The 26430-nt window shown below is 45.4% G+C and overlaps 2 protein-coding genes across 3 annotated transcripts in view; one reads left to right on the forward strand and one right to left on the reverse strand.

The window, feature by feature from the left end:
• Positions 1-374: 374 nt before the first annotated feature.
• RIOX2 (ribosomal oxygenase 2) lies at positions 375-22827 on the forward strand. 2 transcript variants are annotated; one of them, XM_065876265.1, is made up of 9 exons: positions 375-837; positions 5604-5723; positions 7169-7297; positions 13752-13855; positions 17283-17385; positions 18148-18319; positions 20224-20312; positions 21793-21879; positions 22343-22827. In XM_065876265.1, the coding sequence occupies exons 1-9, from the start codon at positions 406-408 to the stop codon at positions 22499-22501; spliced, it is 1395 nt and encodes a 464-aa protein (XP_065732337.1). In that variant the 5' UTR covers positions 375-405; the 3' UTR covers positions 22502-22827. The 2 variants fall into 2 exon arrangements, with proteins under 2 accessions (XP_065732337.1, XP_065732338.1); XM_065876266.1 differs by having other exon boundaries at positions 18151-18319.
• A 1614-nt stretch (positions 22828-24441) lies between these two features.
• The window catches only part of CRYBG3 (crystallin beta-gamma domain containing 3), a 110620-nt gene continuing 108631 nt past the window's right edge, over positions 24442-26430 (reverse strand). Inside the window, exons 21-22 of the mRNA XM_065876753.1 lie at positions 25324-25483; positions 24442-24530 (exon numbers count right to left, since the gene is read on the reverse strand). Of these exons, the coding sequence (XP_065732825.1) occupies positions 24442-24530; positions 25324-25483 (249 nt within the window). The remainder of the gene's footprint in view (positions 24531-25323; positions 25484-26430) is intronic.

Below are 26430 nucleotides of genomic sequence, written 5' to 3' on the forward strand. Positions count from 1 at the left end.
AGATTTCAACTTTGCTGTGTCAATGGCCACAGGCTAAAAACTGTGACTAGGAACGGCTGAGATAGTTGAATCATTTAATTTGGGATAATTATACCTTCCGATAAGTGATGAATCCCACGACTTAGTGCTTGTGTACAAGAAAAACACGCCTTCCTTTCTGTGAATATGTGATCTGCATAGTGTTTGAGGCTGAATCATATCTTGGAAGAAATGGTGTTGGCTTCAGGCTGTATCTTATTCTGGTAGAAATGGCCTTGGCTTAGGAAGAGTTCGCACAAAGGCCTAATAGTCATGCAAGTTGTGTGTATGAGATCCTCTGACACCGAAACTGGGACGCCTAATCACGAGTGTTTTCTTCTTTTTGGCAGGTTTGCGTTTCCTCACTGCCTTGTCTTGAAGACAACGATGCCAAAGAAAGTGAAGCCTGCAGGGGATGGGAAGGAAGAGGGGCCTGTTCCCTGTAAGCAGGTGAAGCTGGAGGCAGCTGGTGGGCCTTCCCCTTTGAACCTTGACAGTCCCAGTGGCCTCTTTGAAAGTTTAATCTCGCCCGTCAAGACAGAGACTTTTTTCAAGGAATTCTGGGAGCAGAAGCCCCTTCTTATCCAGAGAGATGACCCTGTGCTGGCCACATATTACCGGTCCCTGTTCAGGCTCTCAGATCTGAAGAGTCTGTGCAGCCGGGGTATGTACTATGGAAGAGACGTAAATGTCTGCCGGTGTGTCAATGGGAAGAAGAAGGTTTTAAATAAAGATGGCAAAGTGCACTTTCTTCAGCTGAGAAAAGATTTTGATCAGAAAAGGGCAACAATTCAGTTTCACCAACCTCAGAGATTTAAGGTAACAGGTTCTCCCCAGTGCAGAACCCTGGTGTGTATTAAAGTGCTACCATTTGGCCACCGATCAGCTCAGGGGTAAATCTGTTTTTTTGATGATGATTAAGCTGCTGCCAGTTTGAGAAGAGGTAGCACCTGTTTGGTCTTCAAATGCATTACAACTTCAGTGACTTTATGTTCCCTTTTGGCTAAACTGTTAGAATCTGCAACAACTCAGGCCGGACGTGGTGAGGTGCAAAAACTAAATTATACTTCAGGTTTAGAAAGTTTGTTAAAGTGACGTTACACCTCCAGGAGCGTTTCCGTGGGCTGGTTTATGTTTCGACACGTGGTAGACATTTCTGTTTGGCTTGTCCCTCCACTGTGACTTAAGGCACGATAGTGTCAAGGTGATCATTTTTTCCTTAAAGTTGCCTCCCTCTACTGCCTACATCTACCTAAGCAGAGGCTTCTGAGCAGTGACCAGACCACAGAGGCACCAGAGGCACGTTTAAGAAAGAGACTTCACCCTTATTAACAGTAGCCCGCCTGGCACTGAAGGGGCAGGATCCTGGAACTGCCGTTGGGGGGGCATTCGCAAGTGGAGGGTAGGTTGGATTTGCAAGTCGGGAAGACTGCCTAATCTTTTATTTATTCTGCGTCAGTGGTTGACATTTGAGAAATAATTTGCCTCCTCTGTGCTCAGTTTCTGTGTTTATAAAATGTAGACTTAGGATGAGCTAATCTGCTCTTAGAGGCATGAGATCTTTATGTGACAGGTGGCCCAGAACAATTGAGAGCCCATTCTGAGTTTTAGATAAAGTTTATCCCCATTCAGAAATGCCCTTCTGTGACCCATGGCTGAATCAAAATGTCAGCTTGGGAGGAGGAGAGCAGCGCGTGAAGTTCCACGCTGACCGGGTGGCTTCTGGCTGTGTGGTGGCTCCTAGGACTTTGTCATCAATTACCAGTAATGCTTCTCACGACGGAGCTCGAGTTGCCCTGTTAGATCCATTAGACCTCCCTCACCTGTTGAATGCCTTTCCCTTTCTTGTCTGCAGGATCCTGAACCTATTTGTACTGTGGATAAAGTACAAGTACTCTTAGACTTTTCAGTACAAGCACTCATTCCAAAGGAGTGAGGCAATCATGAGCAGTTGAAATGTCCTTCGAATGCCAGCCTTTTGTCCCTAGCATCCAAAAGGAATTTATAAATCACTTGCAGACCAAGTCATGATGTGTATTCAGAAAATACGGACACCGAGGTACTTCCCTCTGAGCTTGTGCTTGGCTCTTTACTTAGCTAGAAGTAGCACCTTTTTTTAAAAGAGTGGTTTTTAGACACCTAAGAAGTATGAATAGGAAAGATCACTGATGCTGATTATGTAATTTGTTCACAGACCAGCAGAAAGTTATTGTTTGGCATATGTGTGGTGTCCTCTGTGGCTGTCACTTTTGTGCTGTAGAATCATCTTGGGCTCTTCTCTGCTCGTCTGCTTAAGTGCTACATGTTCCTCTTCCCCAATTTCAAGTGGCCAAGACTGTGTTTCCTTTGCCCTGTTGACTCAGCTCTCTAACCATGTTTATTAAAGCAGGAAGGATAAGCTTTCCCATCTCAACGCAGTCCCCGGGCTAGACTAGGATGCATCCTGTTTTGCTTGGTTTTTTCCACCACCAGGACTTGAGAAATCTGTTAGGCCTCAGGAGCTCACCCTCTTACGCTGGAAGCTGGGTTCCAAGTATTATATTGTGACCAGATTTAGTGTTGTGTGTGTGTTTACTAATGGATATGTCGGTATCAGGATAGAGAAAGTATAGAGGCAGTTCCTCATTGGCCAGATTGAGAGACTATCAGAGTGAACAGTCAGCCCTTTCTTTATCAGGTCACACCGTGTGCACAGTTTATTATTCTAGTTTGTCTGGAAATGAGTAAGGAGGTAACCAGAGAGTGGTGGGTTGTTTCCCATCTGCTTTGGGTAATCCGTGTATCAGGAGTCCAGATGAGTTTACCAGATATTTACATGTGTTCACTTTTGAACCCTCCAACAGACATTTGAAATAATTGGGGCAATCACTGTGGTCTCCATTTTACGTGGAAAAAACGAGTTCACAGATGTGACTTTTCCATAGCTACTAAGTAAGGACTTCTGATTCCAGAATTAAAGCATTTTCCTAACCATATATCTAAAGATATTAATTGAAATGTAGTAGGGCTTTGGGCGTGTTTGCTCTCACCTTTAGGTGTGAGTGTGGGCTTCTGGTCTTAGCTGTTGTGTTCAGCTGAGCCTGCAGATAGGTCAGTGGAGAGAGGAGGAGCCTCCCCTTTCCCTTTCCCTTTCCCATTGTTCTGGGGTCCTCCTTGGCATCTCCAGACATAGTTGGGAGTCATGAGTCAAAGGAGACAGATTTCAGGAGCCTTGTTTGTGCCAAAGTCAGCACTGGTGAAGCCGTAACAGTTGTACACTGCTTTGCAATGTAAATAGGCTTTGAAATAAATATGCTGTTTCCCACAGTCTTAGGGTGGGAGTCTTCCTTTGCAAATAAAGAAGCCGACTTGTACCTACAACTTGGTCGGTGGTGATTTGACTCCAGATCCCTTTCTAGTGGGCCACACTGGGCAGATTGAGAAGCTAAAGGTTCTATTTCCAGGAGAGGTAGAAAAATTGTACAAATGATGGGGTTTCCAGTAACTTTTTAAAAAAAATTTATTTATTTAATTTTATTTTTGGCTGTGTTGGGTCTTTGTTGCTGCGCGCGGGCTTTCTCTAGTTGCGGCGAGTAGGGGCTACTCTTCATTGTGGTGCGCAGGCTTTTCATCATGGTGGCTTCTCTTATTGTGGAGCACGGGCTGTAGGCGCATGGGCTTCAGTAGTTGTGGCTCGCGGGCTGTAGAGCGCAGGCTCAGTAGTTGTGGCGCACGTGCTTCGTTGCTCCGCGGCATGTGGGTCTTCCCGGACCAGGGCTCGAACCCGTGTCCCCTGCATTGGCAGGTGGATTCTTAACCACTGCGCCACGAGGGAAACCCTTCAGTAACTTTTAAGAAGAAAAGAAAAAAAAAAAAAAAAGAAAAGAGACATGTACTCCTTAATTACAGACCCAGAAGCTTGAGTTGGGGGCCATAAAGTCACCCATATGGTCCTGAGACACCTCTCAGGCCATCAGAGACAGAGAGAAAGAGCGAGAGAGAAACTGGTTCTAGTTACTGTATAAATGTAATTACAGGGCCAGGTCCTGCTGGCCCCTCCCAGGTATAAATTAGGCAGCTTGGGAGATCTCTTAACTCTCGGGAGCTATTCAGATGCCATAAAATCATTCTTCCTGTGTTGCCTGAGATGTGTAAGTAGAGAAGCTCAGTGGTCTATACTGAAGATGTCTCCCAAAGCTTTTTTCATGCTGACCCAATTCTTTCCCACTTGGCATTTTTAATACTGTAGTTTTTTTTGTTTTTTTTTGTTTTTTTCAGTCCAGTGGTAGGATTGACTCCCAAGCTGTGGTCACTGGTTTACTCAGCAAATACTTTCGATGTTTCAGTGTCTTGTGTGTGGCAGGCACTGTACATGCATGTGCTTGAAGGGGCTCTGCAGTGTTCTTTGTAGGTGACTTCTTTAAGGTAGTTCCTTAGAGGGGCAATATAGAGTCATGGTCAAAGGTGTGGGCTCCGGAGCCAGGCTGCATGGATTTGAATCCTGGCTCCATCATTCATTGGCTGTGTGTTCTCGTGCCCGTTTCCTCATCGGCATTTCCTCATTGATAGGACCCACCCTATGAGACGGGGTGGCGGGGAGGGTTGTACAACTGAAGTAGGTAAAAGCACTTGGAAACAGTGCCTGGCACATAGGAAGTGCCGATACCTACGTGGCCTAACTGCTGCCTCTCCTTTCTCACCTGCCTTGGGACAGTCAAATTTCTGCCTTGCAGGGATGCGTGGCTCCTCTCTAGGCCCCTCAGTTCGACTTAGGCCCTGAAGAGCTGATTAGCGACTGGAGAAAGGGAGCATTCCTCGACCCTGTTTACCCCTTCGCTGTCTGTACCCCCTTCCTAGGTAGTCATTTCTGCTTCCATTGCTCTGAGTACCCTTTTGTGCAGGCAGTTCCCAGATGTAACCCCTAGCTCTTCGTCTTGCCAGAACTTCAGACTTAGCCAGCCAGCACACGGGGGTCTTAGCAGCTCACACTTAACACTTCTAATGTACGGCTTTTCTTTTCTCCCCCCTGAAAGCTTGTTCTTTAGCAGATCTTTCCCATTTCAGTGGAACTGGGAGCTGACTAACTGCCTCAGTCAAAAACGCAAGAATGTTTCTCTGATTTATTCTCCCCACTCCCATACCCCTGCCATCAGCATGTCCTGTCAGTGCTGCTTTCTGAGCGCATCTCGACTTTTCTACTTCTCTCTCCCTCGCCCACCACCCTGGTCTCTCCCAGCCTACGCTGCTGCCTTCGTAGCTTCCCCACGCCTCTCTCTTGCTTTTCTACAATCAATTCCCCACACTGCAGCCTGAGTGAGCTTTTATAAGTGTGCATTGGATCCTGTCCTTGTCCTGCTTAAGATCCTATGACTCCCTGTTGCCTGCCTCTCCAGTCTCGTCTGCTGCTGCCTCTTCTCTGTGCTGTTCTGCACGAGGACGGAAGGGTCCTGAGGACAGAGGTGCTGGCTTGGGCACCGTTGAATTCCAGGTGTCTGGAACATAATAGCTGTGCGATAAAGACTTGCTGAGCACATAAGAACATATTCCTTGTTTCTAATGTATTTTTTACCTCTTTCCCCTCCATCTTTTTTTTTTTTTTTTTAAAGGATGAGCTTTGGAGGATCCAGGAGAAGCTGGAGTGCTACTTTGGCTCGTTGGTTGGCTCGAATGTGTACATAACCCCTGCGGGTTCTCAGGGCCTGCCGCCCCATTATGATGACGTAGAGGTGAGGGGGGAGGAAACTGCTCGGCTCCGGGAGGACGAGGTGCTGCCAGCCCGGGTTAGTGGGTTGTCAGGGTTCAGTTCAGCTCTCGGGCCGGGTCTCTGCCAACTCTTCCTGTGCGGGCTCTGCAGAGCTTGACCTCAGTCACTGGGATGTTGGGCCAAAATTAATCCCATCAAACTGGTTTCCTGCTCCTTCAGAAAGGGGAGATTGTTTATTTACTAATATAAAGAGCCACACATTCCTCCGAAATAGGTGTTTTTTGAATTTTCTACAGAAAAGTGTGATTGGCTTTTTCTTTAATTTTGTAATGTATGGTCTTTAATAAGGTGAGGTCTTAAGTAATTCTTACATCTGCTTTCTTTTGTCCTTTTTCTGTAGCTACCAAAAGTATATATTTTTTCCATTTGTGAAGATCTTGGGGCAGCTTGAATGAAGGTCATGGTTTCACTTAAGCACTGGCGCCTTGACAAGTGTTGATTTCATTCTCATGTGGCTGCCAAAAAGAGTTAACTCTTTGGCTTAGGTATTTCATAGTTTTACTTTTGTACCAAGACAGTGTGTGAACACAGAATTATTAGTAAAAAACCTCTTTTTTCCCCCCTCCTTTGAGAGCAATTTGATATCAATACAGTTTCCAAAAAAATTTTTTTTTAAAATATTTCTAATAGGGCTTCCCCGGTGGCACAGTGGTTAAGAATCCACCTGCCAATGTAGGGGACAAGGGTTTGAGCCCTGGTCTGGGAAGATCCCGCATGCCACGGAGCAGCTAAGCCCGCGAGCCACAACTACTGAGCCCACGTGCCGCAACTACTGAACCCCACACACCTAGTGCCTGCGCTCCGCAACAAGAGAAGCCACCACAATAAGCCTGCGCACCACAACGAAGAGTGGCCCCAGCTTGCTGCAACTAGAGAAAGCTCGCGTGCAGCAGTGAAGACCCAACACAGCCAAAAATAAATAAATAAAATAAATAAATTTAGAAATATATATTTCTAACGGAACTTTAAAATATCTTTGGTTGAATGAAGAATAAAAGAACTTGACATTTTCCTATGTGCCAAGGATTGTATTCAGGATTTTAGACACTCAGTAATATCTGAAGCTTGGCTTTTCCATCAGAGATTATGGGCTTTCAGCTGCCTGATGGAAGATTTAAAAGAATGAGATAGTGGGATAGATATTGGGATATAAAGAACTCAGCGAGGCTTTCATGAAAGTGAAAAGAATGACTAGCCCTCCAGTGTCAGACTTCACGATTACCTGTTTTTAAAAGTGAATACCAGTAGTGGCAACTTTAAGTGTATAGTGAAATGTATCTGTGATCTTTTATTTTTATTTTTTTATCTGAAATTTGTGATTCATCTAAGCCCTGAGAGGGCTAACACTCTAGCCTCATGAGTTGTCTGGAGGCTCTCTGACACTCCGGGGTCCTGTGCTTCCTGTAGGTTTTCATCCTGCAGCTGGAGGGAGAGAAACACTGGCGCCTGTACCACCCGACGGTGCCCCTAGCGCGGGAGTACAGCTTGGAGGCTGAGGACAGGATTGGGAGGCCAGCACACGAGTTCACATTGAAGGTACGGGCCTGCTTTTGTGGGTGCCTTTCCTGAGACAGGTTTGGTTTGAGGTTTGTGTAATGGTCCCCGGCAAACGTACCCAAGAGGCTGGGGGCAAGTGGCTCTCATTCCAGCTAGCCAGCACGGGGTGGGGGTGGGGGGCGCTTCTTAAAGGACATTTGGTAGTTTTTAGCTGCGGAAGTGAGCTGAGGAAATGTTAAGTTCATTTTCCAAATCACCTGTCTCCAAATATAATCCAAGTGCAACAGGAATGAATTATGAATTCAGTAACCACTGACTTCTCTAGAGCAAAAGTGGAAGGCATGGCCAGTGGTCACCGCTGGGTCGTAGGCTGCTTGAGCAGAGCACGGCCAGGGACCCAGTAGTTTTTTTTGTTGGTAAAATTCCAGTCTGACCCCTTTTCCTCCTGACTGTGCAGTAGACTCTCTGCGCTCCCTTCCCCCTGCATATAGTACCCAGAAGAATAGTCATCACGAAAGCCCTTGCGGAGGCTTTCCCCAGGAAGCCAGGTGGCTCGAGCACGTGCTGGGCCGCTGGCATCTTGCTGCTGAGAAAGTGTGTCTTTGAGCAGTTAGCTGGATGGGATCATAGCCAATCCTCAGCAGGTGGGGTTGTTGAGGAAAAAATCTTGGATAAGAATAGCTGCATAATTCAATTTTATACCTTTTCCTACAAAACTTAAAATTTAATTTCCTTCAGTGGTAATAAGAAAATAGGTAATTTAAACCATACCGAAGATTCTAACCAAACTTGCATATGGTTATCGCTTTTGTATTTCTTGTGTCTTGACGTTATACTTAGTATCTAATTCCTACTCAGGGCCTCATAGCTCTTTCTTGATTTTAAGATCTTTGCCTGCCTGCCATAACTGGGAGAAACAATCTCCCTTTTTAGGATGGGTGCCTGTGTTATAGGGGACTTGAATAAATACAACAATAAAGGTACCGTTCTCCTTTTTTTTTTTTTTTATGCTCTTGGTCAGCAATCAGCAAACTATGGCCCATAGGCCAGAAATCTGGCCTGTTGCCCATTTTCGTATATAAAGTTTATGGAAACACAGCCACGCTCATTCCTTATGTACTGTCTAGGGCAGAGTCAGCTAGTTGCCACAGTTAGTTTATGTGGCTCATAAACCACAGATATTTACTGTCCGGCCCTTTACAGAGAGAGTTTGCCAACCCCGCTCTTGGCTGATTATTTTTAAGCCAAAGACTAAGCTGTCCATGGTCTCTGAGGCCAGGGCTGAGTTACCCAGACTGACATCTGGCTACTTGCCCTGCCCGAGTAGGTCGGGCTTCATGGTGGTCATAGAGGGCATGGGACTTGCAGGAGACGGGGCATTGCACGCTGCTTATACCCATCCTGGTCCCAGCTCACTACGAGAAGCCCTGAGTCTCCTGGAAGGAGAAAGACAGCGTTGTGTCCTGTGGGGATTTTCAAGTTGTATGTCTATTGAGTTTTTAATCAGTGGAATTCTTCAAGTGAAATCTTGCATAAATGCCCAGTGTATGAAATCGAAGATCTGAGTCGCTCTGGGTGGGGGTGGACTTGGGGGCTACGATGAGCGGTCTGGAGCCCTCCTCACCCTTCTTCCTTCCTACCCAAGTGGCAGCCTGACTTGTACGTCTGCCAAACCTGAGGTCTTGGGGTGAAGACCACCCCTATAATGGAAAGACATCTCTGTGGCTTGGGGATCTGACAAACCTGGGTTTGAATTCAGCTGCTGTCACTTACGAGCTGCATGTCCTTGGGCAAGTTGTTGATCTCTGTCTCAGTTTCTTCTTTATTAAAATGGAGATCATAATGTTTATCTTGTAGGTTGTAAAGATTTAAAAATATTACTTTGATGCTGCCTTTACAGTGAAATTCCATGGAAGTGATGGCTATATGTCAATGTATTGCTGCCTGTCAAATTAGTACAAACTCTGTGGCTTGAAACAACACAAATTTATTGTCTTGTAGTTCTGCAGTTCAGAGGTCCAAAAGGGGTTTCACTTGGCTGAAATCAAGGTGTCAGCAGGACTGTGTTCATTCCGGAGGCTCTAGGGGAAAATTTGTGTCCTTGCCTTTTCCAGCTTCTGGAGGCTGCTCACATCCCTTGGCTCATGGCCCCTCCCTCCGACATCAAAGCCAGCAACATGGAGCTTGGTCTTTCTCATGCTGCCCTCTCTCCGGTTCTCTCTTCCGATACCCTGTTCCCCTTTTTTTTTTTTTGTTGGCAGTACGTGGGCCTCTCACTGCTGCGGACTCTCCCGTTGCGGAGCACAGGCTCCGGACGCACAGGCTCAGCGGCCATGGCTCACGGGCCCAGCCGCTCCGCGGCATGTGGGATCTTCCCGGACTGGGGCACAAACCCGTGTCCCCTGCATCGGCAGGCGGACTCTCAACCACTGCACCACCAGGGAAGCCCTACCTTCTTCCACTTTTAAGGATCCTTGTGATTACATTGGGCCTGCCTGGATAATCCAGAATAATCCCCCTGTCAGCAGCCTTAATTCCCCTTGTCCGTGTAACCTAAGTATTCACAGATGCCAGGTATTAGGATGTAGACATTTTTGGAGACCCTGCCATAATGACCTGTCTTCATTTCCTCGACTCTCCCACTGTTGGGCACCCTTTCTAGCAGGGTTTCTTCCCCATTGTTCCTCTAGAAATATTCTCAAGGGTACCTCCACATTGTCAAGTACAGCGGTTGTACTTGACAACCTAGTCCCCTCTTAGTTCTGCCTGTCGTCAGCATTTGACACAGTGGGTCACTTCCACCCTGTCCACTGGCTTCCGGGATGCAACCTCTTGGTTCTCTCTCCACCTTCCTGACTGTCCTGTTCATTCTCCTTTGCTGTTTTGTCCTCAGTCTTCCTACTTCTCTAATTTGGGGTACAGGGCTCATTTCCTGGACTTCTTTGATCAATCAGCATCCCCTCCCAAGGTTTCAAATACCCTCTACACTGATGTATTTTAAACGCTGTTTTAGATCTCTAGCCCACGTCTCTAAACTCTAGACTCATAATCCAGCTGCCCACTTAATGTCTTCCCTGGAAATGTGAAAGATACTGCAAATTTAATATTCCCCAAACCAAAATCTCATGTCCTACCCTGTCCCCAACCTCCTTCTCCCTGCAAATGTGTCACCCTTCTTCTACTTGTTTGGGGCAAAATCCTTGGACATAGATTTATACAAAAGCCTCCTACCTAGTGTCCCCTTTGCAGACTTTTCTGACATAACAACCATGATGATCCTTTTGTGATCCCGTGAACCCTTTGCCCAGACCTCTACTGTCTTTCTGTTAAACCCAGAATAAAAGCCAAAGTCCTTTTTTTAAAAATAATCAATGCTTTATTACTTAAATGGAAAATTGATAGCACAGTAAGTTTTAATGATCTAATTAATGGAAAATTATAATAAAATTTCTTTAAAATTTTTTTCAACATCCTAGTGTACCACCATATTCATTACCATTGTGTATATTTTCAAAGGCATTAATATCAATGGAATAATTAAAGGCAATGAAAATGGAACTCATTTATACCCAATTCTCCTTTTCTCAAGGCTTTATGCTGCTGGTTTATGTAGCCTTTGGATTGAAGCCGGAAATATTTTTTTCCTTGGTTAAAAAAAGTAGCTTTTCTAGTTCTTTCAGAATAAACAGAAACAGGACAGTGGTATGTCAAATGGCTAATTGTCTTATCATTATAAAAAAGCCGAAGTCCTTAAAATGGTCTAGAAGGCCCTGTAACCTGGCCCCTCTGCTGCCTGCTCACCTCCCCTCCCATCACTCCCACCTTCACTCACTACCTTCCTGACACACTGGCCTAACCGATGCCCCTCAACCTGCCAGGCACGTTCTGACCTCAGGGCCTTTGCACTTGCTCTTCCCTCCGCCTGGAATCCTTTCTCCCCGGGTCGTTGCATGGCTGGCTTGCTCGTTTCCTGAAGTCTCTACTGAAATGTCACCTTAGCAGAGTGAGGTTTAATGGACCATCCTGGGTCAAATAGCACCTCTAATCCCAGACACCCCCCGCCACCCCCCACTTCCATCAACATCATTCCCCTCCTCCTCCTCCTGCTTTTTTTTGTCTTCTTTGCATTTGCCATCACTTGACATTACTTATTTGCTGCTTTATTTTATCCTTCTTGCCCCATTAGAATGTCTTCATTGTCTAGTGTACCTTCTCCCTTCTCAAATGTTTTTCTCTTCTGGAATGTGCTTCATCAGGGCAGGTCTTTGTTTTGTTCAGTGCTCTCTCCCCCGGTGCCTAGCACAGGTCCCTGGCGTGGGTGGTGGGCAGGGAAGGGTTAATCAGGTGTTTGTGGGATGGATAGATGAATGGATGGATGAAATATGTACGTGAGGGCCTCAGTCACAGGGCTGGCCCACAGACTCTCACAAATGATACCTGTAATTATGAGTAATGCATTTGTTTACTTGAAGTACTAGTTTCCCTGTCAGATTGGTGTTATCCAGGGCAAGATAGCTCTTATGAGTACATATATAATTACTTATGTATGTACTTAACATTAAAAAAAGAAGTTTTTTTAATCTGATATTTCTTGAGCTCTTTCTCCAGGGCCCATGCTCTTAACCAGTGAGACAGAAGGCTTCGCAGGGCTGCAGAGAGCAGATAAGCGACTCCCAAGATTCCCTCTCCTCTGCTCGGGCAACTGCTATATACAGAATGTTCTTTTTCTGGTTGCGATTAGGGAGGAGGAAGCTCCAGGGCAGTAGTGATTTGGGGAAAATATTTCTGTTCCGTGGCTTGGGAAAGAAATAGGACAGGGTGGAGGAGGCTCGCCTGCTCGAGAAGTGACTGATCTTTAGTTACATATAGTGTTTAGGTTCAAATGAAGGGTCACAGGGTTTTTCATCCATTCTTCCAGACATCTTTTGAGCCTCTGGTGTGTGCTGGATGCTTAGGTGGTTTAGGCCCTGGGGATACAAGATGGATATGGACCCTGCTTGGAAGAGCTCACAGACTCTCAGGGACTGGCAGGTACAATAAGAATTATGATACAGCCACAGCCACCTGCCCAGCATTGCTCCAAGAGCTTTCTGTTTTTGGCCGTGCCGCGCGTGCGTCATGTGGGATTTTTTTTTTTTTTAACATCTTTATTGGGGTATAATTGCTTCACAATGGTGTGTTAGTTTCTGCTGTATAACAAAGTGAATCAGTTATACATCTACATATGTTCCCATATCTCTTCCCTCTTGCGTCTCCCTCCCTCCCACCCTCCCTATCCCACCCCTCCAGGCGGTCACAAAGCACCGAGCTAATATCCCTGTGCCTTGCGGCTGCTTCCCCCCAGCTATCTACCTTACTACGTTTGTTAGTGTGTATATGTCCATGACTCTCTCTCGCCCTGTCACAGCTCACCCTTCCCCCTCCCCATATCCTCAAGTCCGTTCTCCAGTAGGTCTGCGTCTTTATTCCTGTCTTACCCCTAGGTTCTTCATGACATTTTTTTCCCTTAAATTCCATATATATGTGTTAGCATACGGTATTTGTCTTTTTCTTTCTGACTTACTTCACTCTGTATGACAGACTCTAGGTCTATCCATCTCATTACAAATAGCTCAGTTTCGTTTCTTTTTAAGGCCGAGTAATATTCCATTGTATGTATGTGCCACATCTTCTTTATCCATTCATCCGATGATGGGCACTTAGGTTGTTTCCATCTCCGGGCTATTGTAAATAGAGCTGCAATGAACATTTTGGTACATGACTCTTTTTGAATTTTGGTTTTCTCAGGGTATATGCCCAGTAGTGGGATTGCTGGGTCATATGGTAATTCTATTTGTAGTTTTTTAAGGAACCTCCATACTGTTCTCCATAGTGGCTGAACCAATTCACATTCTCATGTGGGATCTTAATTCCCCAACCAGGGATCAAACCCACGGCCCCTGCATTGGAAGTGCAGAGTCTTAACCACTGGACCGCCAGGGAAGGCAGCTCCAAGAACTTTTTTCCTTTAATCCTCAAAATAACTCTGTGAGATTTGGGGCGATTGCTTCCATTTTACACATAAAGGAACTGAGGCCTCGGGAGGTGAAGTAATTTGCTGGGGCTAACAGCCAGTGAGTGTAGCCTGTGTATGGCTCTAAAGCTCCTATCCTCACTGCCCCCTTTGACGGGTGTGGAGGGCAGGAGCAGGCTTCCCAGGCACAGGCTGTCACCTTGATCCCAGGGTGGCTTCAGGTGTATCTGGTCTCAGCTTATGAATAAAGAAAGTGACTTCAGGCTCTGGAAGCCTCTCCAGGATTGGGGTTCATGGTGACAGGTTCACAGACACAGCAGAGCTAGACGGGTGGATACCACAGAGAACGGCATGCAGACCACTGCTCGAATCACCACATAGAGGTTTCTAGAATGCAGAACTGAAACTCACAGCCTTTCTAGAAGAACGAGAAGATATCCTTCCTACTAACTCCTTCCCCCCCTTTTTTTTTTCCTTTAGCCGGGAGACTTGCTGTACTTTCCCAGAGGAACCGTTCATCAGGCGGACACTCCCTCAGGGCTGGCCCACTCCACGCACGTGACCATCAGCACCTACCAGAGCAGGTGAGCACTCACCTGCAGCCTCGCGTCCCCGACAGCTCCGAGCTGTGGCCACAGGGGCGTGTTCAGGAGACATGAGGGAGTTAGCTGCTTCTCTCCTACTTACCCGGCCCCGGGGTTTCCGGCTGACTTCCTATTCCTTCAGCGTCCTACCTGTGCCATTGACTCACTCGTCTGGGCTTCCTCCTGGCCTGTCATGACCCTGACTCCACAGAACGCTGGGAGTTGCCCAAATAAAGGCTCCCATGGTTGGGGAAGATAGAAGCATAGCTGTGGGTGTGGCAGTGTGTTCGTGTTGCCAGGCTGGGCTTGTAGTCTCTCTCCCACACCCCTATCCCCCGCCTCTCTCCCTCCCTCCCTCCCTCCCTCCCTCCCTCCCTTCCTCCCTCCCTCCCTCCCTCCCTCTCTCTCTCTCTCTCTCTCTCTCTCTCCCCCTCTCCCCGCCCCCTTCAAATTTGTTTTTGATTGTGGTAAAATATTTATAACATAGAACGTGCCATTTTAACCATTAAGTGTCCAATTCACTGACATTAATTATATTCACACTGTGTGCAACCATCACCACTACCTGTTCCCAAGACATTTTCATCACCCCAAACAGAAACTCTATCCATTGAAACCTCTGGGTCTATTTTAAGGCTTCCATTTTATTACAGTTCATGAAATTAAAGTCAGAAAGGAAGTCTGGAACAGTGAGTCCTGAAAGCACACGTGCTAAAAACAAGTCCAATTAAAACCATGTTCCCGTTCAGCAAGTGCCTCGTCACATGACAGGGCCAGGGCAGCGGTGCCCAGTGAGTCATTTCCTGGTAGCAGCGAGCTCAGTAGCCCAGGTCCCGTTAAAAACGCCAGTCACTAATTTATCCATCATGCAGGACTACACCTTGTGCTAGTTGCTGAGATTGTAGGCATTGGACTGAAGGCGCTTTGAGAGAACTTACTCTCTGGAAGTGGTGGAAGGAGGGGAGATAGGCATGTAGTTACCAAACAGTGTGACACATCCCACCACAGGTTTGCAGAGGAGACTCTGGGAGCACAGAGGAACGCACTTAGCTAAGCCGGGGCCTCAGGGAAGGCTTTGGAAATGACTTGACACCCAAGCTGAGGGAGATTTACAGGATGAGTAAGTAGAGGTGGGTCAGGAGGTCAGAGTAGGAGAGGATATTCCCGGCCTGAGGGACAGCCGGACAGCCAGTCGCCTCCTAACTTCAAAGCCGTATCTTGCAGAACGAGTGAGTAAGCATTCTTCCGCCTCCTCATCTGGCTTTTCAGCGAGAAGTGAACCCCCTGTGTTTAAGAGACAGGAGGAGCTAGCTGGAGTCTGGCCTGAAGTTAGGCTCTCTTTGCCCACAAGTAGAAGCTAAAGCTTGTTCGGGGCTTCCTTTATGTAAAATGCCCTTGTCACCGTGACTGGTTAGGTGCCTTGCATAGCGAGAAACGGTCTCTGAGGGCAGCTCAAGAAGAACAGAGGTGACTGAGGGGGTGGGTCGTAGGAACTGGGGAAGGGCAGGCTGCAGGGAGGCTGAACCAGAAGTTCGTTCTGGACTAAAGCAGCTCTGGGCCCTGGCAGCCACTTATTGATAGTTTGGCCCCATGAATGTCCCTCTTCTGGTGTCCCGCCGTTGAGGTTACTCAGCTGCTCCCTCCTTCTCTAATGCTCCCTCTTTTTCATTTCTCTTGGTTTCCTAGTAATCAGTTTTCGCTGCCTTGTTTTCCTTCCTCGGTTTCTGTTTACTCACAACATTGGCTCATCACAAGCCATCCTCAGTTACTTCTCTGACCTCCCTCGATCTCGTTGAACCGATTTGCTTTTGCTTCCACTGAGTGCCCGTCTCGCTGTTTTCCAGTCCCCAGGATGAACTGGTAGCCTTCCCTGGTCCCACCCACCCCCTCTGCAGGCAGCAGGGCTGGGGAAGAGAGGTCTGAGTTACAGAGGATGCCTGCTGGGGGCTGTGGGTAGGCACCGTGACCCTTGCATCTAAGCTGGATGCCGACCTGGGCCTTTGTCAGTGGGGCCGGTGCTAGAACGGGACAGATGTAACTCGAGGACCATCGCTCTCCGGAGGTGTCCCTATGCTTTGGTCCTGGTGCTCCTTAAGGCCTGTGGCAGAGTGAGGACTTGGGCCTTTTCCTAACCCCTCTCAAGGGTAGCATTGTTGGAACATTGAGGGCCAGCTGTATGAGACAGTGGCCTGTCGATTTGGCTGCTTTACCAAAGTGAACCCCTCCAGAGGTGTTATTTCCAAACTTTGGAAAGGCCCAAGATCCGTTTTCCTAGAAGAACACAGAGCTCGATTTAACTGCACTTAAACTCCTCTGTGAGCTACTGCTGCGTGACTTGTACCTGGGACCCTTCAAAGGACGATATTATTTCAGGCTGCTGAAAGGTCTCTATGGTCGAAGTTCAATCAAAGGTGTGAGGTTGGGTGTAGCATTATGTCACAAGTGGTGAGGCTACCACGGAGGAGTGGACATCTTGGGGGAAGTGTCTGTCATGTGGCTTTTGTCCTCTTTTGCCACTTTTCCAGGAGGGAAGCATAAAAGTGTTAATTTTGTTACTGAGTGAGAAGCAAAAGTCATACTGTGAATTTCCATCTTGCACGCAGCCAGCAATTTGAAATCTGCTGGTGACACAGAGGAAAATTTTAAACGGCTCAGAAGTGTTTAAAGAGAGCAGCCCCACAGCGTGTGCTTCTCACACTGGCACACATTGAGGAGCGAGCGATTCTAAATGCCCCAGAGAAAGCAGAGGCAATTGAACACTGATGCTCGTCCCGAGATGGTATTTTTGGCCTCTGGCTTCTATCTCCTACCCCAGTAAAACCACTGCCAGGGTTTAACAAGTTGCAAAATCAACTGTTTTGAAATTGTTGATGTTGGATATTTTGCTGAGGAATTTTTACAAGGAACAAAGGAAAATGTAGTGTTTAACTGTTCAGATGATTACACAGTCCGGGGATCTTGCTGTTACCCTAAATGTGTTGCTTTTGGATTTTTTACACATAAAAATCTTTTTAGGTCCTATAATGATTGAGGGTTAAAGTTTCCTGCAAAGCTCTCCTCAAGTCTCTGTGTTATATAGTTGAAAACATTAAAAAAAAAAAAAAATTGGTCCCTTAAACTTCCTACTTTATGACAGTCTGTAATTAATTCTCTGGTATCTTTACATTTAAGACAAATCATGAAGGAAGCCTAGCTTCCCACCTTTAATTTTGCACCCGAGTGTCTGGGATGGGAAGTAAGGGAAGACTGACTGATGAAGGCCGTAAGCCTTTATGCTGAGTAATGTGAAATTAGTGGAACTCAAGACGTCAGGGCAGGGGAATTGGTGTGACAGTTTGTAGCTTTAGGCTTTTAGTAATCAGTGTTCTATGCACATTTCTTATGTGTTCACTCTTTTTTTTTTTTTTTTTCTTGGTACACGTTCCAGTTCATGGGGAGATTTCCTTTTGGACACCATTTCAGGGCTCGTGTTTGATACCGCAAAGGCAGACGTAGAGCTACGGGCCGGCATACCCCGGCAGCTGCTCCTGGTAAGGAGTAAAGGCAGGTGGGAAAGGAGGGGTAACCACCGCCCAGGCCAGCTGAAGCTGTGGCTCCCTCCTCGGGACCCCAGAATCCTCCCCGTGTGAGCCAAGCTTGTCTTCTCCCGGGCACGGTGGTTTGCAGAACGCATGGAGTGCTGCACATTGCATGCCGCCCAAAGGACCAACAGTGTTGTGCAGACGGCCCGCTTCCTGTACTTCATGGCGGCAGTGGCAGGCGCTGGGAGCTCTGGCTGAATCAGTGGTTGAATGAATAACTAACCTGGCTTGGGAACTGTAGCCTGAGCACACGTGAGATCACTAGTTAGGACAGACCCACTGGAGAGCCTGGCGTTGGTGTGCTCCCTGGCTTTCCTGTCCGTCCTGGTTTTACCTTTGAAACAGCGGCCCTGTTGGCTAGTTTTGAGAAGTTGAGTGCATTAGTGCTGAGTTGAGCAAAGGGTGCTTTTGCGGTCTGAAGCAGACACCTTAGACAGTGATTTGCTTTTCAAAAGGCAAAGCCGAGACTGTGCCATATTCCCAGGGATCCCTCTTTTCAGGCAAAATCCTGAAAATAGATCTTTTTTTGCAAACGGTAGGCAGCTTAAGATGAACAGTGGTTATGAGGAAATAAAGGGATACTGTTCTTAAGGGAGTGACATGGATCTGCGTCTACCCTGGGTGATGGTGGTCAGTGGACTACTCTAGAGACTGGGACCTGGGCAGTAAGGTCACTGGAGTCTGGGCCCGGACTCACTTCTGTGTTTCTAGCAGGTGGAAACCACAGCCGTTGCAACAAGAAAATTAAGTGGCTTTCTGAGGATGCTTGCAGACCGGCTGGAGGGCACCAGAGAACTGCTTTCAGCAGACATGAAGAAGGATTTTGCTATGAACAGACTCCCACCGTACTATGTGGGAGATGGAGCAGAGCTTTCAACACCAGGTAGAGCTTTGCTCTTTTCTTCTAGGTGGTCAGGGGCTAATGTGGGATATTTTGAGCGTTTCTGGGTGGGCACCTCTTTGAGCTGATGGAATGTATGAAGCATTTGAGGATTAATGTGGGCCTATCCTTAGTGTGAGGTTGGACAGGACATGCAGCCTGATGGGGAATGAGAGCCCTGTGATTTGGGGTGAGGAGTATGTGTGGTTAGGGCCCCTCTGGAATTCATCATCTTCAGGAAGTTTTAAGAACTTGAACATTGAAATAATCTTGTTGGAATTAACCCAGGGATGGGTAAAATGTTGCCATCAGCAGGGGAACTACCAGAATGCCCAAGATTATCAGACCTTCTCCCAAGTCCCAGGTGGCTATTTTGTGACAGGTGTCAGGTACAGATGACATCGATAGACTTCTGGGTGGATGGTGATACCGGTGTTCTGGAGCAGAGACCACACCACACTCCTGTAGTCGGACAAAGCTGGGTTTATTGACTTGTAACAGGGAAGAGAGCACGCCACTGGGGGCTGTAGGCACCTCGGTAAAAGGATGTTGGCAAGGATTTATAGGATTTGGGTTTGAGTTAGGTGATTTTCAGGAGGGTTCAAGGAAGCAGGGCTTTGCTCGGGATTGAATGCTGTCGGGAAAAAGGAGGGATTCTCGGATTGGGTCTCCTGTAAATCTTAGCCAGTAGCAGGAGGAGTGAAATGAAGCCAAGATGACAGTTGGTAGGGCAGCAGCAGCAGTCACTCAGGTCAGCCAGGATAGGGCACGTTTGGTCACTTCTGTGGTGTGGACAGTGTCCTTGCTTTGGCCTGAGTTCTGACCTGATGATGAAGTGGTCTTGGTTTTGTCTCGATCCCTCTCAGTCACAGCGTGGCCTTGCTTAATATCGGGGTTCTGTGTAATGGCCTGTGTTCAGCTGGAGAACATGGAGACACAGCCGTGAGTGCCAGGCTGGCTCTCAGGCTCCTTCTCTCTTAGTCAGGTACAGGGAGAGTTTCATTTTCACTAACTTTCATAAAAGCCTTATCACCAGTGGAGAACCACTGAGATACACACTCTACAAGGTCCCTTCTAACACTGATTCTATGTACATTTTTATTATAGTCTCGGGGGGGGGGGGTTAAAATCTGTTTTTGATAGCATCTACTCAAAATAGCACATGTTTTCCCAGCACATATTTTAATCTTTAGCAGAAGTGTTCTGAGTATCAGCTTGTGGCCCAGGATACGTTATCCAGAGTTTTCCTTGCCTTAGTCCTTGTAGTCAATAAAGTTATGATCCCTCAACTCTTCCTCCAGCCAGAAGACCCTGTAAGGCTGGTCTGATTGTAGTGGCTGCTTTTTCACTAAGTTAAATCCAATCTAGGAAAGAGTAGTTCTTTCTGTGGACTTTATTAGGTGGCTTTTTTATGACACTGCACTTGACCTACACAGGCTGAATAATTTGCCATGGTCATGGAACTAGTAATTGGAGGGGGTGGTGCACTTTGAGCTCTGGAAGTCCTTTCAGAGTCCACATGTGGAGCAAGCAGGGGATAGAAACTGGAGACGTGAGAGCATTCTGTGCAGAAGGCACGGTGGGCCCTGTCTGTACTGTGATGGTATGTGCTCCCCGGGTACTGGTGACAACTATTTAAATGAACTTACGGTTAGATAAATAACAACAGAAGTCTGTACGTGTGTCTTCAGTATAAGGGTGAGCTCCATCAAGATGGAAGCTACACTTTGCAGATCACCGTAAATGTCGGGGAGAGCGAATACTTGAGCTGGAGAGGGCGCCCCACATTTGGATTCACCTGCAAATTGTTACTAAGTGTACTTCCTAAATAGTTGCTCCTGCAAGCAAGTTTGAGCCTGCTGCTTTCCTCTCTGAAAGATGGCTTTCCCTGTCTCTGGGTTTTCCAGGTGGACAGTTACCGGGCTTGGACAGCACTGTGAGGCTGCAGTTTAGAGACCACGTTGTCCTCACTGTAGGACCCGATCAGGACCCATCCGTGAGTATCCAGAGGGGAAGGCCCCAGGTTATCAGACTGACAAATGGCCCTGCCCTCCTCCTTTGGGCATCCACCTCCTCACAGCTTAACGCCATCTCTTTAGATCAGATCATGCCCAGATCTCACTGTTATGGTTCCAAGGTTTCCTGCCTGTTGGGCATTTGAGGGCTTGTCTTCGGCCCCACAGACCCCCTCCTTCTTTTCTCTAATTAGTAATTAAATGTCTGTTCTCTGTCTCCTAATTCAGGCCAGGTTGCCTTTGCTTAGACGGCCGCAGACCCTGTTCATGCGTCTCCCTGTCTCAGTCCCTCTCCCATCCTGTATACGGCGCAGACCTGCCTTTACGTATGGTTTTGTTGATGGTTCTTCTCAAAAAATCTCTATTCTGTAGATGATGGAGAGGAAAATCTACATTCCATACCCTTGCCACCTAGCCCAGTGGTTCCCCAAACTGGCTGATTACAGTCAACTGGAAAATTTTTAGAACTTATAAGTTCCTGGGCTTCGTCTGGTGTGGAGCCTCTGCATTTATTTTGAAAGCACCCCACACAACCCTAAAGCCCTTGGGAACTCTCCCATGCCCTGTGGCTTCACCCTGTTCCTCCTAATCAGCTTTCTTGGGAGGTGTCCACTGAATGTCTGGAGGGGATGAGAGTCGGGGGGGGGGGGCACCTAGATGTCTCCATAACCGTATTTTTCCAGCCATCATGGCCAGACCTGGAGAAGACTGGTTTAGAACATATATATAAAACCTAAAAAGTACATACTCCCACATCCCCATTTAAAAAAAGAAAATCCTAGTTGTTCTGACTGATAACCAATCAGTCAGTTTGAGGCAGTCTATTTCAGGCTAAGGCTTTTGGTCCTTATCTGAGAGGTGACAAGGAATTTCTAAGGGTTCTGGAAGTGATAATAAACTGCAGTGTGTTAGGCGGGTGGAGAGGGAAGGGAAGTCGAGACCATTCGGGAGCCTACTTTACTATACGTGGAATAGAAGTTTTTATAGATCACATAGCTGGTATTTCTTAGGAATTAATATTTACTCTGGTGTTCATACATTGTCCATTTATGTATACCTAGGAATGTCAAATTTTTCTGATGCAAAAAGATAGTGCAGGTATGATGAAACGAAAAACTTGAATGTTTCATTGGTAAGTTGATATATAAATGGTTGCTTTTTCATTAGGTCGTTTCTGAAGATGCTGTTATCTTTTTAAAATTTGCTGCATACAAGTAGTAATCTGTGAGCACTATAATGAAATACGTTCATTCTACATTGCGTGTGTATATATCTATATTTATCTGTATCTCATAATTTTTTTGCCAGAAGGATTCTTTAGTGTTCAATAAATTTCACTTAAGCACTGCGGCATTAAGATTTTTCTTGGTGTTGACCTTTGTTATTGGATGGAAAACCCTCCTAGTATTGAAGTGCTCAATATTTCGGTGTTGACGACTTGCTGTGTTTTTTTTTTTTAAGGATGAAACTCGAGAAAAGATGGTTTACATCTATCATTCCTTAAAGAATAGGAGAGACACACACATGATGGGAAATGAGGAAACAGAGGTTTGTTCCAATCTAAAATGCATGTCTTTCCTGCGATTTGGGTGGCTGGGAAGAATCTGTTACCTTTGATTTATGGATAATGACCTTTTTTATGACTGCAGTGTGGACTTCACATTTCACAAGTTGACAGCCCTTGCACAGGGATGATTAAGTCAGACATTTCTGTGATATATATGTACCCACTTTAAAAGTACTAGGACCTGTGGCCTTGTGGGAAAGGTGTAACAAATGTGAAGCATTTCTTCTCAAAGGATTAATATTTCTTACTCTCTAAAATAGAATACCTTTCATGAAGTCTGAGTTTTCATATGGGAATTAGCAACTTTCGTACGTTATCTAATGATAGTTTTTGTACGTAGCTTATCTGAAACAAGTTTCATACTTGTGAAGGATATCAATAATGATGTATTGAGAAATTACGGAAAATGCCACCCAAGTGACTAAATAGTTTATCTTTTTTCAGTCTCATGGACTTCGCTTTCCTTTATCACATATCGATGCACTGAAGCAAATTTGGAACAGTTCAGCTATTTCTGTCAAGGACCTGAAACTTACTACAGACGAGGAAAAGCAAAGCCTGGTATTATCCCTCTGGACAGAATGTTTAATCCAAGTAGTCTAGTGCCTTTGCTTTTTAAATATGTATATATAAAATAGTAGACACTTGATTCTGCAAAGATTTACATGCTAGGGAGCCCCTGTTGCTTTGAACCAAGGACATAATGAATGTAACTTTCCTCACCTGTGTATCTAATAACATAACATGAGACCTACCTGTTACAGGTGACCAGTTGGCCATGTGTACTAACAGAGGTACACAGAAGAAAGAACAGCAAATTACTAAATGTCCCAGAAGGTGACAAAAACCGTACTTCTTGACAAGTTTATTTAATCCAGTGTGGTAGAAAAGGCACAGCTCAATAAATGTATCATTTAAATTTACATGTCGTTACCTGGCTTTGTCTTTGTTCTTTGGAAGAAACAACTTCTTTAAAGAGCCTCACTGGCTCTAGAAAAATTTTAAACAATTAACATGAAGAATTTTTTAACTTGGTTTTTTACAGTGAAAATATACATACCTACCTTTGTGTACACACAAGGCCTCCCATTAAAATAAAGTTACCCTATAACATCAATTTCATTAAATAATACTGCCACACTAACAGGCACTCACATCTGTGGGCATAAAATAGTTTTACAGATGTTGCTTGAAAGATGACAAAAGAGCCTGAGATTGAAGGGAAGGAAAAAAAAACACAATAATATTTACATGGAAAGACCAAGTCTCTATAAAAAAATACTCAAAATAGTGGGTCTTTGAGTTTAAACAGTTCACTGTTAACATTCTAAAGTGCATACAGGTTGATATTTTTTAAAATATCATTGGAGAATTTAATCTTTCTGTATATAAAAATAGAGCAGACCCTTTTCTGCTTTCTGGCAGAAGTTGGGGCTGAAGAGAACAGTTGTCTCAATGTAAGTTTAAAACCAACTCAGGAGGGAAAAATGCTTGAGAATTGTATAGTGATGGTGGTAATGATTACTTGAAACTAAGTCAAAGACATTATCCTACCTGATTTTGCTTGAATGAAAGTTATTTAAAATGGGAGTGAAAAACTGAGTTTTCTGTCACATTTTGTAAAGTAAAGTGGTATAGTCAAGGATCAAATACTACTTGGTCTTAATTTGAACGTCTGGAATTTCCCCTTACCTCAGGCAAAGAAAAATTTGACTATTCTTACACGTAGGTGACAGAGTCTTTATAAACACTTCTTGAGGGTAGATCAGGTGAGGTCTCAGAACCAGGATAGGGAAGCCCTGGTTACTTACAGTCTTGTCACCCAGAAGGGTGTCTCTGTTAATACTTACGAGTGCAAGGACAGCCGCAGGCTACTTGTGCTTTTTTAGTTTGAAGGACCGAGCAAAGAACAGCCACAGAAAACACTCCTGTACTTGAGCCTTTTCCTTACAAAGCTGAGGTCCCCTCCCTGGGGTCAGTTACAAGTGTGAATACTTACGATGCTTCAGTTATAAAAGCTTCAATAGGGAACCTTTAATGTTTATCTAATACAGCAGCTTAATAGTAAGGTTTATTAAATATGTTTTCAGATATTGCTAAAAATATTATTCATCCTTTCAAAAGTATGACTTGACCTACAGGACTCTGCTTCTCTGTGCCTTGCATTCACACACACATCTACTAGGAGATTAATTAACACAGGATGACAGCATCACCAGTGTCCTATAATGGCTATCAGGGATAGGATTCATGTTTGGTGGAAAGGAGAGAGAAGAGACTTCAAGAAGCTTGCTCACCGAAGCTGGAGATCAAGCAGGAGTAGAACCTTTCCCAGAAATCGTTAACGCATTCTTCATAGGAACACTGGATGACTGGCAAGAATAATTTGAGCTTCTCCGTGGTTAACAACAATAGTCGTCAAGGTTGGGGAAGAAGTTCATTCTGCTCAGTGATCCCAGAAGCATGAGGACAGGTAGCTTCCTTTTCACGGGGCATGAGGGTCCTTCTCCCTTTGCTGTCTCTCAGGGATGCTGCAGATTCTCTCACAATATTTCAATGTCCCATTTCTGTGTTTCTTCTCCCTCCAGGGGCTCATTTACAATTACATGAGTTTTGTCATAATAATTTCCTCCTAAAACAGAAATCCCGAAAGGAAAGATTGTTTGTTCACACAGGTGCCTAGCAATTTCACAGTTTTCACAGGCTTTTGCTCAGCCCACTCACTGTTGGGGTAGATTAATATGTCATTTGTAAAGCGGTCTGAAATGGGAAACTGAGGTTGAACGGGCGTGGCTATTCTTCACCTCAAATCAGACATTATGACTGATTGAAAAGCTAAGTGGTATAATAGATGTTTGCATAAGCGGTGTGCCCTGACAATGGGATTCTTAACACAGTGCTCTGAGAGTGCTCTAGCTCAGCGGCAGGTACTGGGTTTTAGTTTCTACACCAAGAGTGGCTATGACGAACTCAATTAAAGCGACAGCACTGAATAATATTGGCCCTGACCTTGGCTGGACTCAAAAACAAGTTTAAATGATAAATGTAAAGGATCAGACATTTTAAGGACCACAGCAATGCACAACAGAAAGTGAGAAATATTTCTTTAGGAAATGGATGACATCTTATGGTTGATGATGCTTCAAATTTAGAAATGTTCTCAAAGATCATGTAGAAGATGAAAATTTTACAGCTGTACTGATAAACAAAAACCTTTGTAGGCTTGGTCCTCAGGCTTTTTCTTGAGCCGTATATAGCTAATTGTTTTGTTAAAATGGCATATCTCGACTTTTTCAAGCATAATTTAAAATGATTTAATATTTCCCTTATGCATAAGGACTTCTTTTACCCATAAGGAGGAGGAGGCTTGGAATTTAAAAGGAATATCCAAGGACACAGAACACTGGGTTTCATCACAGGCCTACCTTTAACATCAAGGACAAGCTGGTCACTGAGGTAGGAGCTGATGGTCCCATTTTTGTTCAGTCTCCACTTCTGCCTGAACTGCCCATGTTCAGTCCATAGGGCAACTTTAGCTCCAGGTATGTCTCGACCACCAATCACATCGAGACATGTGTCACTGGCCTAAAAGGGTCAAGAAATAAATTGGTAGTACTGTGTTTACTAAAATCAATTGGATTGGGCCCCTTTTCTTTCATGTGAACAGATCAGAGACATGACTGTCTAATCTCAAAAGAAAACTAGCATAATTATAAATTCAGTCAACTTTTTAAGTCTTCCTTATGGCTGAAGGAAGGAGATGGTATGGAAATAAACGTACTGAACTAGAGGTACTTGTTTTTAAAAGGATGGTCTGGATCTGACAACAGATGGTCAAAGGTTTGTTGAATTACAATCAAATGTTGAATCCCTGTTAGCTTAATAAATGTGTAAGGTCGAGCCTGTTTTTCCTACAAAAACATTGGGTGGGCTTCCCCGGTGGCACAGTGGTTGAGAGTCCGCCTGCTGATGCAGGGGACACGGGTTCGTGCCCCGGTCCGGGAGGATCCCACGTGCCGCGGAGCGGCTGAGCCCGTGAGCCATGGCCGCTGAGCCTGCGCGTCCGGAGCCTGTGCTCCGCAACGGGAGAGGCCACAACAGTGAGAGGCCCACACACCGCAAAAAAACTGAACAAAACCCAAAAAAACATTGGGTGATGTGAAAGATACCCAGACAATAATTACTTTTAAGTGCTTTTCATTTTTGTTGAAGCATGAGAAAATGGTCGATAATCCACTGGTGATATAATAAAACTGGTGTCTTATTCCCCACAGCATCAAACATAATGGAAGGGTTGCAGAAAAACAAAGAAACCTAAATTTTATTTTCTAAGCTTCCTCCAAAAAACAGCAGCTTTCTTCTACCTTCATTGTATATTTTGAAGATGAGGAGGCTTCAACATGTTTGGAATCACAAAGACAGCTAAATTAATCTGGGCCACAGAGTGTAAGGAACGTCTCACAAAAGCACACTGTCCATTTGGGTACAGTGACTTATCACTGGTTTAAAAAAACCATTTAGGAATATCCATA

The sequence above is a fragment of the Phocoena phocoena genome, chromosome 4 (assembly GCF_963924675.1).
Source record: "Phocoena phocoena chromosome 4, mPhoPho1.1, whole genome shotgun sequence".
In the NCBI taxonomy this organism is placed as follows: Eukaryota; Metazoa; Chordata; class Mammalia; order Artiodactyla; family Phocoenidae; genus Phocoena; species Phocoena phocoena.